This window comes from Silurus meridionalis, chromosome 27 (genome assembly GCF_014805685.1).
Source record: "Silurus meridionalis isolate SWU-2019-XX chromosome 27, ASM1480568v1, whole genome shotgun sequence".
NCBI classification, from domain to species: domain Eukaryota; kingdom Metazoa; phylum Chordata; class Actinopteri; order Siluriformes; family Siluridae; genus Silurus; species Silurus meridionalis.
In genome coordinates, this window is record NC_060910.1 from 6,909,981 (window position 1) to 6,922,788 (window position 12,808).

The 12,808-nt window shown below is 37.6% G+C and overlaps 1 protein-coding gene across 2 annotated transcripts in view; it reads left to right on the plus strand.

The window, feature by feature from the left end:
• msh3 (mutS homolog 3 (E. coli)) overlaps positions 1-12,808 on the plus strand; it is a 61,357-nt gene that overhangs the window by 26,580 nt on the left and 21,969 nt on the right. For both annotated transcript variants that reach the window (XM_046842132.1, XM_046842133.1), the window contains exons 14-20: positions 188-375; positions 701-869; positions 4,212-4,276; positions 4,377-4,493; positions 4,763-4,870; positions 6,248-6,362; positions 10,490-10,647. In XM_046842132.1, coding sequence (XP_046698088.1) covers positions 188-375; positions 701-869; positions 4,212-4,276; positions 4,377-4,493; positions 4,763-4,870; positions 6,248-6,362; positions 10,490-10,647 — 920 coding nt within the window. The remainder of the gene's footprint in view (positions 1-187; positions 376-700; positions 870-4,211; positions 4,277-4,376; positions 4,494-4,762; positions 4,871-6,247; positions 6,363-10,489; positions 10,648-12,808) is intronic.

Here is a 12,808-nt window from a genome sequence, read left to right on the forward strand (position 1 = left end):
CTCAGCACGTTTCTGGCACACACACACACCCCTCTACATTCTCCTCCTTAAATGCCCCCTCCAATCACTGGAAAAGAGAGAACATTCATTAGACCTCATTTGCTTCAGGTGAGGCAATCCCATGTCTATCTGCTCCTGGCCTCGCCCTCCATTCACAAACCCCAACACTGTTGTTTTCTGTGTTTAGTGTTCCACTCAGGAGTTTTACCTCATCAGCAGCACCATATCCCGACTGAGTGCAGAACTCCAAGCCCTTGTACCCGCTATCCAATCACAGCTCAGCTCTGCTCTTTTAAAAAGCCTGCTTCTGGACACACCCCAGCTCCTGAGCTCTACCTACAATTTATTCACAGTGCTCAATGAAAAGGCTGCCAAGTACGTAAAGGCTAGGAGTATAAGGCATAACCACTAATTAATTATCTATCTTATCTTATCTATCTTATCTATCTTATCTATCTATCTATCTATCTATCTATCTATCTATCTATCTATCTATCTATCTATCTATCTATCTATCTATCTATCTATCTATCTATCTATCTATCTATCATATGTGTACATTGTAAAGTATTTTATTACAAGTACATATTGCATCAATCAAAGTTTCTGTAAATCTGTAACCTTTTAAACTAGGTTTCAGTACCTGAAAATAAGTATGCATAAACAGTATTTATTTATTTATTTATTTATTGTCCTCCAGGACTGGAAATAAAACTGAGCTTTTTGAGGACCTGACAGATTTTCCTGTAATTAAGGAAAGAAAAGATGAAATTCAGACTGTTCTTGCCGAAATTATGGATCATCGGCGAGAATTACGCATCGTCCTTCGAAACCCGTCACTGGATTACGCCACCGTTTCTGGACAAGAGGTACAAGAACAGGTTTATTAGTGCCATTTTATATTTCTATATTCTTTTTCCTCTAAACACCAATAGTGTATGAATGTACAGGCAATAAATGTATCTCAGAGTAGTGTGGGTAGATCGATGCTACTGCATTAGACTCCTGAATTATTGGTTTTCACTATAAAGATGAAAAATAAATTAAGTGCTATTTTATTTGTCAACATATAGAGCTGCTGTATTGTTGTATTGTAATATCATTTCAATCCAATTATACCTTTCAGAAAGTTGTGTATTTGTTTCTGCAAAATAGTGGTTTCTGACCAATTTGCACCTCCTACACTTAAGGATGAAGCCTTCATAAGAGACAATAGCATCAACAACCTCTTCCTGTAATGTCTAACAAGGTTGAAAAGCACTTCAAGATGTGCTACATTTTAATATCCTGCAAAAGCAGACAGGCTTTGGGTGAAAATATACAGACAGCTGGTGAAAAAATTTTATATCATCAATCTTCATGAGAACTGATACACTAAGCATATAACAGCCCCAAAACACTAAACTTCAAACAAGAACAGATACCTCACAACACACAGAAAAGAGAAAAAATGCATAATTAATGCTAAATGCTAATAATCATCCACCCTCATTATTATCCACATCGTTACCATCATCATCACCTTCAGGAAACATAAAACAAAAACCAAGAATCGTGTATATCTCATACACATACCGAGTGTGGCCTTTTTTTTATTCTTTTTTTTTTAAGTGCCAATAATTCTGCATGTAACTGTGTTAAACATTTACATTGCTAAGCACAGCGAGTCTGAATGCGAGTGCTTGACTTGAGAGTGCCATATATTTTATTTTCAGCATTATAGAAGGACTGTGCATTCGTCTGCAGGCAGTATATCTGATGTAAAAAATTTTAAAGATGGTTTAGAACAGTCGCTGTGTGTTTGTAAATTGGGTTGCAAACAAAATGGCTTTTAAATATGACAATTTTTTTGTACGATCGTTTTTGCTTTTTCGCTTTAAAGCATGCAGTCCAAACGCTTATTTAAATGAGGAACAACACGGCAAGATTTTTTCAGCATGCCGCTCTGTCATAGTGTGGAAGGCAAAAGGGCAATCTCTAAAATGTCACAGTTTGTGTGCAGTTCCAGGCCTGCTTCTCCATCTGTTCATTCTACTCCAAACTCTTGCATAAGCTATGAGTTTCTCCTTCTCCTGCAGTGTGCGGACACTGGCTGATTCTCATCCCCAAGCGAAATCACGCTAGTTTTCTGTGATTGTCTTTTTTCTTTTTCTCCATGTTAACACTTAAGCCCTGTTTGCCGTCCACATGTCTCCATCAGAGCTCGGCTCATCAAGCAGGCCGCAGTGGTTCAGTGAAAGGGCTTGTATTTTAATGCAGCAATCAGCTGCCTGAGCTTCGAGGGAAACTGCACTTACATGAATTATACCAGTGTGTGCTGAAACACTGCATGATAATTTACAGTAAGAGCTGCCCTGTCTGGTACATGCATAACCACTTGCAGTGATGCTTTGTGTTTAAAATATTCAAGAATCTATTTCTGGGCTGCTTGGTAACTAAAGGTTTTTCCTCAGCATTTAAATAGGCTAATCTATTTGTCAAGTTTATACCGGACATTATGAGAAGGCTTTGAATAATTGCTGTACAAATCTTGGATGTATTGTTTGAAATATTTTTGTAAGGCATTCGACTGTTAGGAGTGTTGAATAAAATGTGAGCATCGCAATTTGGATTTGTTTTATTTTCTTTGAATAGGATATACAGTATAGTGCACTTTTGTATAGCTCTTTTTGCTATGCCACTAACTTTGAACAATAACAGAAATAAATCAAAATTATAAACTGCTACAAAAAAAGAAATGAGAACGTCTTACATCATCTATAAATATTATTTGATATAAACAGTACATATAGTATCTCTCAAAGTTGAGTATCCCTCACATTTCTGCAGCCATTTTAGTAAATCTTCTTAAAGGACAATACTCTAGAAATGAAACATTGGATACATTTTAGAGTGGTCAATGTGCAGCTTGTATTTCAATACCTATTAACTATCCTCTAAAAATAACTCAACAGCTATTGGAGTCTAAATAACTTTCAACTAAAGTGAGTACACCAGAGTGTGATAACAGTAATAACAGCTGTACATTGCTTAACTATGCAAAGTCACGTCCTATTCATCATGTTTGTTTATGTCTGCTTGATAGGACCATACTGTGTATTAGAGCAGTTAAAATGTGGTGCTTGTTCACTGATTCTCTCAGTGTTTAGACCATACGCCGCACACTGCAACAAGTTGGTTTTCATGGCCATCGTCCCGAAATGAAGCCTCTTCTGAAGCTGGCTTGCAAGAAACTGGGCTCTTCCAACATAATAACAATCCTAAACACAATGCTAAAATTATAACTGTCTTGGTGAGGATGCTGAAGATGAAGGTGATTGAGTGGGTAAGAATGTCTACAGATCTGAACCCTATTGAGCACCTGTAAGGAATCCTTAAGCGGAAGGTGGAGAAGCGCCATGTGTCTTAACATCCAGCAGCTCTGTGAGGATCCCAGCAACAACTTGTGCAGCTCTGTTGGATTTTATGCCCAGGAGGGTTAAGCCAGTGCTAGATAACAATGGCGCTCACACAAAATATTGACACTTTAGACACAGTTTTGACATGTTCACTTAGGGTGTACTCACTTATGATGGCAGTTATTTTGAGAATAATGGCTGTATGTTGAGTAATTTTTTATCTATCACCAAGTTTTATTTTTATAGTGTTGTTCCTTGTATTATATAATAAAATGGTTGCTGAAATGTGAGGGGTGTACTTACTTTTGAGATACTGTATATGCATTATTGAAGCATGTTGGCGGTAGCATTGGCTTCATGGTTGCTTCAATATTATTGATCTTATGGATTCATGACACATTTTCATATTGAGAGTGGTGGTAATTATGCAAGGCATTGTGGGACTAACTAGTAGCTTTGATGGGCAAGATTAAAAGGATAATGTGTTGTCTGATTATAAATGAATTGCAGCCCTAGTATACTTACATACATGTATCTTTGTGATATTTAGGAGTCTCTGGGACATCAGCATGTATAAACATGTGTTGTATCTCAGTAATTCATGAGACATGTCCCTGTTTACCGCCATGCTGCTTTGTATTTAAGCACGAAGGTGATGTAAGCCAATAATCTTTCTGTTCTTTTGTCGCAGTTCATGGAGACAGGAAAGATGCAACACTGTTTCTTACACTGTGAGATATCTCTTTGCAGATAGAGTTTTTTCAAGCATTTTATTGACTGTCATTTTCTCCTCTCTGTCGCTCTTTTGACCAGTTTCTCATCGAGGTGAAAAACAGCATGTCCTCTATTGTCCCTTCAGACTGGGTTAAAATTAGCAGGTGGGTAATGCCTTGCTGCTCCACAACACATGCATTTATTCTAGATAATCATCTAAATGTATTTATAATCAATCTTATCTTTCTTCCTGTGCCTTTTTAGCACCAAAGTGGTGGGTCGTTACCACTCTCCCTTTATCGTGGAGAGACTACGGCATCTGTTGCGGCTGCGCGAGCAGCTGGTTATAGACTGCGGCAGAGAATGGATCAACTTCCTCCAGTGTGTACATCATGACCTCGCAGGCCCCTTTATGCGGCACCTTTTTTCTCGTCTCTTCTAATGATTTTGTTTTACTCTGAATGTAGGCTTTTTTTTGTTTGTTTTGTTTTAACTGCCAGCTTAGTGTACAAGTTGCCTAATTATAGATCCAAGCTGTTGTGCCTGTGTGTTGACTCAGTAACTCTGAAAGTCATAAGCATGTATGTGTCTTCTGCAAAGACCCCTTGACCATTGGCTGCTGCTTTATCATATTCTCTGTGTTATCATAGGCTATTTGGGGAACATTACTACATCCTGAAGAAAGCAGTGGGTTACCTAGCAACCGTCGACTGCCTCTTTTCATTGGCCCAGGTTGCTAAAGACAACAATTACTGCAGGTGTGGAATTCTTTCTAGCACCATCCATGCTCCGGATGTTTTTGCTTTTCATCTTTTTTCATCATTCTTAACTCATTTTTGTTTTCTGCTAATCTTGTGTACTGTAGTAATGGGCAAAAATAGTAGTATAATAGTAATTTTTGTTGTTGTCAAGAACTCAAAGTTAAAACTAAATGAGTTACTGAATCTGTTTAAAATAAATGGTGCTTGTGTGAAACTACTTTGCTTTTATAAAAGCAGAGAATGAATTTTTAAGTGGTAGAAATACAAAAAAGCTAGCAGGCTAATAAATTTATTACGATTGATATTGATATACATTTTATAAATCTGACTTGAACATCCATGTTGAAAATGGTTGCTTTCTTAAACAAAGGAAAAACTACAAGGCTATCAAAACCATAATTTGATTTCCAAAGTCTAATATTTTAGATTTGTTGTTTGTATGATTTTTTGCAATACAGTGTCTTGTATATCTTTCAAAATAGTGCGCAATAGAGTTAAAAATTTTTTTTTTTTGCCATTTTAATGTTGGCTGGAAAATAATCTGCGTTTATCATTTTGTATTTTCTTTATTGTCTTTCTTTAAACTTTGCTAAGACTAAAATATCAGCATCATTTGGTTTCACTTGCTGTCTTAACTTTATCCCAATAAACTAGTACACTGTATGTTCTATATTAGGTGAAAATAAAAAAAGTAATAGTCATACAATGGAACCCTGCTTTAAAGAAAAATAGTTTAGGTTTGTTTTTATTTCGTGTCAAGCCAAGAATGGTAAGATCTTTAGTTAGATTTCCATTTTTTATTTATTTTATTTTATTTTTTAAAAGATAACGACAAAACTTCAGACTTTTTGCTCGTGGCTCCTGTTGCTATAAAAAGCACATATTCTCCTCTTGGATGGAGGGTGATTTTTGTCTTTTGTATTTTGTGCGAGGTGTTTGAAACTCCTTACATAAGCGTAGGTGGAGGATTGAGAGTGGAGGGACCCCAGAGGGCTCTGTGTGGCCAGCAGCAGGCTCTAGCCCGCCTCCGAAGCGTACGTAGCCAACTCCCTCTGCTTCTCACAGCCTGTGTGGAGGAGTGGATTTGACTTTGAAGGCTGAGGTTTTTTACGCCAACTACACCCCATCCGTTCAGCTCTGCCACCTCCTTCCTCCTGTTCCACACAGCACCAAAGATTCTCCTTACACTACACCACAAAATGTATATATTTAGACAATCACGAGTCCAGCGTTTTACTTGACTGCCCTTTTTTTGTGTCTTGTTATATAAGCGTGATTTTTGGTGATTGTGCTGTAATCGCTGTTATGCCCAGTCGGGTTTTTTTAATGCATCACACTGTATTTAATGCTGGTGCCTAAATGTGCTGTGTGCAGGCCAGAGATTCTGGAGCAAGAGGGCCACATAGTGATCCGGGAAGGCAAACACCCAGTCATTAACATGCTGATGGCAGAGCAGGATCAGTTTGTGCCCAATGATACTGATCTTCAGGTAATAACCCATCAATTATATGCATGATTTAAACCTGTTACTCATTTGATCAGGAACTGCTATAAGATGTGTGCACGTTGTATTCTTTGGATTGTTATATCACCTCAAAATACTTTACCCAGAAAGAGAGCGAGTGAAGGGGAAGGCTGTAAAAAAAGAAAACATGTTGGTCTCATCTTGCAACAACCACCTTCTGAAATGCCATTAATGAATGGCAATTAAGAGGAATCAAGGCAAGAGCTGGATGTTCAAGTAAACTCTGATACAACAGCCAGCAGATGTTTTTGAACAGAAAGGAAAACTAAAATTCTTAAATGTTAATAAGGATATGCAGGAAGGAATAATTTTCATTGGTATAGTAGCACATTATACATTTTGCTTGAAAAAAAAAATATGATCTGCATGAAGTGTTCCTGATCAGCATTTTGAAGTATGCAAAATAACATCTAGATAAGTCAAAGAAGCAAGGGCTAAGGGCTCCTTTTGGAGAAACAAGCGCACCAACTGTTGAAAATAAAGGCCAAAAGGGGGTGTTAGGAAATACCCGCATATTAGTCTGTGCAAACGTTTGATTACTACTATTACTATTATAATATATTGTATACAACTATGACTAGATTAGAAATGAGTTTATTAGAGGGACAGCCCATGTAGGACGTTTTGGAGACAAGGAGAGGGAGGCGAGATTGAGATGGTTTGGACATGTGCAGAGGAGGGACATGAGTTATATCGGTAGAAGAATGCTGAGGATGGAGCCACCAGGTAGGAGGAAAAGAGGAAAACCAAGGAGAAGGTTTATGGATGTGGTGAGGGAAGACATGCAGGTAGTTGGTGTGAAAGAGGCAGCTGTAGAGGACAGAGTGGTATGGAGACGGTTGATCCACTGTGGCGACCCCTAATGGAAGCAGCCGAAAGAAGAAGTAGTATACTACTATGACTGCCTGCTTTTCATGTGACTTAATTTACGCAATTATTGTTTGTAAAATATTACGCACACATGCAAATTAGCACCAATTATTTGGCATCTTACAAAAAAAGTAAATGCTGTGTTGAGAATAATTTTACCACTCAGATATGTGGTTTATAGTGATTCTATGATGTTTTCCTTTCTACAGAGGGAAATATTTATATAAAGTTCAACATCGCACCTCATGGTCTTAAGTTTACCGACATGGGGCTAGTATATATATATACTCTTCCATGCATCTGTTTGAGGTTTAAGACATGATCACAGCCATCATGAGCAGTTAGCAAAACGCAGAAATTATCCCATTTTAATGATTTTCTCATCCTCCTTTATGTGTTATACCATTTTTGCAATTATAATTTTTTTACTTGGCCTCTAGCTCTTTCACTAACTACACACACATGAGCTTTGTTCACGTGTGATCTCAGTAAATCAGGCTTACGTGTTTGTGCTGGGTAGAGAAGAATTCAACATCTAAATATCTGGCCAGCAGCGCTGTCATCCATAGAGAGAATTAAATGGGGTGCTGTAAATATTTGTTCTGCTTTTACAGTATTTGCTACTGCTTGTTTATATTGTTTATACTTTCAGTTTTCCTTGTGAAAAGCTTTGTTTTCTGTTTGAAGATGCTTTAGAAAATACATAGGGTGTAACTGATACAGTGGGCAGTATGTGTATATTGGTTTACTACAGTGGTTTTTATAACTGCGGCCATTTGTCTTTAGGATTTAGCGTTCAGTATAATCCATAAAGTAGTTGTAAGAGTTTCAATCTATAATGAAATTGATTAGCTGTGTGTGGAAGCACACTTTTAACAGCAGAAATAAAAAGATCATTATTTGTAAGAAATATAGATTTTTGCCCGGAGAGTAATCCCTTTGAAACTTTGCTCTAGCTATGTGTGTAGGGGACTACAGGGCTTGATTATTGCTGAGGCATGTAGAAAGAGCAGGTAGAAGGTTGTGGCAAGCATTTATGATAGCAGTGCCATCTGTCTTTTTAATCACAGGTAAATCAGTTTCTGGCATGAGAAAATGTAAATATACAGTAAGCCACCATTATGTAGCAGGTACTGTATGCAGGAGGTGCTAATTATTTTTTTTTTTCTTTTGCAATCCCACTTTTTCTTTTTTATCTTTCTCAAATTTCTCATTCTCTCATGTGCTCCATTTTTCACTTTTGCTCTTTCGTACATGCTCCTTCTCGCTCTCTTTTGGTCTCAGCGCTCTCTCGTGTTCTTTCGTTCTCTTACTCCCTCTCGCTCGTCTCTCTTGCAGTCTCTTTCGCTCTCATGTGCTCTATTTCTATCTTTCTTTTTATATTTTCTATTCTTTAGTATTTGTGTTCAACATAATCCTGTAATAGTCTTTTGGTGCATTCTATCATCATTATAGGAAGTAAGAAGATGCAGTATCTCCAGTAGATCTTCAGTATCTCCATAATTTATCACACTTTACAAAGCTGGCCATTCAGTAGGAAGTAGATAGACGAATAGAATAGAATAGAATAGAATAGAATAGAATAGAATAGAAAAGAAGAGGGGTTTGCTTGCTGATTCATATAATAAGTTGTCTTATGTGACTTGGTGCAAATACTTATTCACTGTAGGACTACATTCATAATTTTTAAAAGATCCTCAATGGACAATAATGTGACATACTTTATCTGCAGCCAGCTGCAGGTGACCAAATTTATAACCTTGCTTCTAAGATTAAATTTTTAAAATGTTTTTTCTTTTCTTTTTTCTTTTTTAATAATGATCGTCAACATAAGTAAAATGCGTATTATAGCTAATAGTGCAGAATTTTAATTTAAAAATTCAGTTCAGGACTGAGGTCAGAAGAGATCAAAAGCCTTTCCTCCATTCTGTCACAGCCTCTTTTCCATTTCGGATCACAGTCACCAGGGCTTTATTATCAGTAAGACACCTTTTTTTTTTTTTTTTCATCGTCCACACACTTTTGTTCTTTTTTCAGTCCTTTATGTTCCTCCTGCTTGTTGTATTTTTTCTATACTACCATCAGTCAAAACCACCACATTTATCACCACTGATGTATTCTGTATTATCACTCTTGTTGGTTTCTTTGTGGTTTATCTGTCTGGATCTGGACATTTCAAAACAACTGGGTTCTCTGTTTTTCTCCGTCTTCTTTTTTTTTTTTTTTTTTTTTTTTTTTAACCCCAAGCTGTTTTTCTTCTTTATGTACTGAATCCACAACATACATTTGTACACCTTTTTTAGCTATACTTAGCTATATCATTTTATCTCAACCTACCACACAGATTCTAATGCTTAAAAAAACCATTTGTGCTATTCACAATTTATCAGCTCAATAAATACTCAATTATCCATTGAACCAGTTCACCAAGCAATAAAAACAAAACAGGAATCCTGTGGCTAGACATCAACCATTCATGAAGGAGGACAATTAACACAACTTGAACACGGATAAAAAGCTTTATGGTGTACTGAAAAAGAAAATGCTGTGTGTTATGCTGAATAATATCTAGACACTGGTGATCTTATGGCAGTGCCTTTTTAATAATTTAAAGAGCGATCACATGTTGCATAGCAACTGTTGGGCTACAGTCAGTAATTGGGTACCTACTAAGTGCATCTAGGTGATAGGTGTGTCTGAAAACCAGCAAATTAATACATACAGTATAAAACGCTTTAAAACTTTTCTTATTTTTAGGGTTAAGACACTTCTAAATACTATGAATATAATGTTGTAAACATTTAAGAACAAATTTTCCTATGACTTCACAAGCACATTTGCTTTAATCGTTAATTAATTATTTTTGTATGCTGGCATGCAGTCTGTCCTTTGCATTCTGCCTGTATTTATCCTGGCATCTTATAACATCCACTTGGTCAATGCCCACCACCTTTTAAACCAGACCTCTCTCTCTCTCTCTCTCTCTCTCTCTACCAGTCATATTTTTTCATATTATCCTTTTAATTATTCTTGCCAAGTTGGCATTAAAGCCAAGTTCCTGTATAATGAACATCTGCACTTGTTTACTCTACATATGCTGTGCTGTTTGATTTTAGCAGCACAGTGTTGATGAATCCAGTACGTTAAATTAATGACCAGACCAGTGCAGCGATGACATTGATCACTGACACTCCATTTTATCATCATGACCTTCCTTTTAGAGTGAGGGTAAGCAAACCATGATCATCACTGGACCAAACATGGGGGGAAAGAGCTCGTATATTCGCCAGGTGGCTCTTATCACCATAATGGCCCAACTGGGATCCTTTGTGCCAGCCAGGGAGGCATCATTTGGCATTGTGGATGGCATTTATACAAGGTATGGTGGTCTTTTCATTTCTTTTTCTCCTTTTCTTGCATTATATATTGTGTATATAGGACATATGTGAATGTATACATAGAGAGATATTGATGTATAATCTATCTATCTATCTATCTATCTATCTATCTATCTATCTATCTATCTATCTATCTATCTATCTATCTATCTATCTCTCTGTCTCTCTGTCTCTCTGTCTCTCTCTCTCTCTCTCTCTCTCTCTCTCTCTCTCTCTCTCTCTCTACATTGAAGTATTTCATACCTCAGCATGCTTATCAGGGGTTTATTTCTTATAGGATGAGTTGTTCTGATTAGACAGTATATCTGTATGCAGGGAGCTTTGAAACCTGCCCATCCCCACCCCTATGCATAACTGTTGCCACAAAGTTGAAAGTACTCAGTTTTTATCGGGTATCTATCACATTACAATGTCTCTTTACTGGAACTAAGAGGTCCAAGCAGTTTCCAGCATGAAAATAACCCTGTACACAAAGCAAGCTCCATGAACGCATTTTTGCCAACGACCTAGTGAAAGAACTTGTGCGGCCTGCATGGAGCCCTGCTCTGAACCCTACTAAAGACCTTAATGATTAACTAACTGTTCCTGATCGGTAGCCATATGTATGTGCACATTTTTAAATTTTTTATATATATATATATATATATATATATACACACAGTGAGGAAAATAAGTATTTGAACACCCTGCTATTTTGCAAGTTCTCCCACTTAGAAATCATAGAGGGGTCTGAAATTGTCATCGTAGGTGCATGTCCACTGTGAGAGACATAATCTAAAAAAAAAATAATCCAGAAATCACAGTGTATGTTTTTTTAACTATTTATTTGTATGATACAGCTGAAAATAAGTATTTGAACACCTGAGAAAGTCAATGTTAATATTTGGTACAGTAGCCTTTGTTTGCAATTACAGAGGTCAAATTTCCTGTAGTTTTTCACCAGGTTTGCACACACTGCAGAAGGGATTTTGGCCCACTCCTTCACACAGATCTTCTCTAGATCAGTCAGGTTTCTGGCCTGTCGCTGAGAAACACGGAGTTTGAGCTCCCTCCAAAGATTCTCCATTGAGTTTAGGTCTGGAGACTGGCTAGGCCACGCCAGAACCTTGATATGCTTCTTACAGAGCCACGCCTTGGTTATCCTGGCTGTGTGCTTCGGGTCATTGTCATGTTGGAAGACCCAGCCTCGACCCATCTTCAATGCTCTAACTGAGGGAAGGAGGTTGTTCCCCAAAATCTCGCAATACATGGCCCCGGTCATCCTCTCCTTAATACAGTGCAGTCGCCCTGTCCCATGTGCAGAAAAACACCCCCAAAGCATGATGCTACCCCCATGCTTCACAGTAGGGGATGGTGTTCTTGGGATGGTACTCATCATTCTTCTTCCTCCAAACACGTTTAGTGGAATTATGACCCAAAAGTTCTATTTTGGTCTCATCTGACCACATGACTTTCTCCCATGACTCCTCTGGATCATCCAAATGGTCATTGGCAAACTTAAGACGTGCCTGGACATGTGCTGGTTTAAGCAGAACCTTCCGTGCCATGCTTGATTTCAAACCGTGACGTCTTAGGGTATTACCAACAGTAACCTTGGAAACAGCTCCTCCTGTGTAGTTATGGGCTGATTTCTCACCTTGCTTAGGATCATTGAAACCCCACGAGGTGAGATCTTGCATGGAGCCCCAGTCTGAGGGAGATTGACAGTCATGTTTAGCTTCTTCCATTTTCTAATGATTGCTCCAACAGTGGACCTTTTTTCACCAAAAAATACAAAATACTCATTTTCCTCACTGTAATATATATATATATATAAGTAAGCGAGCAGCATCTTGAATCCAGACCAGTCCCCAGACCTTAATCCAATTGAATATTTGTGGGGTGACTTAAAAAATGCTGTTTTTGAGGCAAAACCACAAAATGCACTTTTTTTTATACAATGGAATTGTGGTGTGTAGTGAAGTCGTCCTGGGCTGGAATACCTGTTCATGGGTGCCAGAGGTTGGTCGACTCCATGCAACACAATCGTGGTCATACAACTAAATATTAGTTCAGTAATTCACAGGAAAGTTAAATCTTCAAGCATTTCTCAGTTTATACAGTAAATGTTTGACTTTGTAAAGAAACTTGCAGAGACTGATA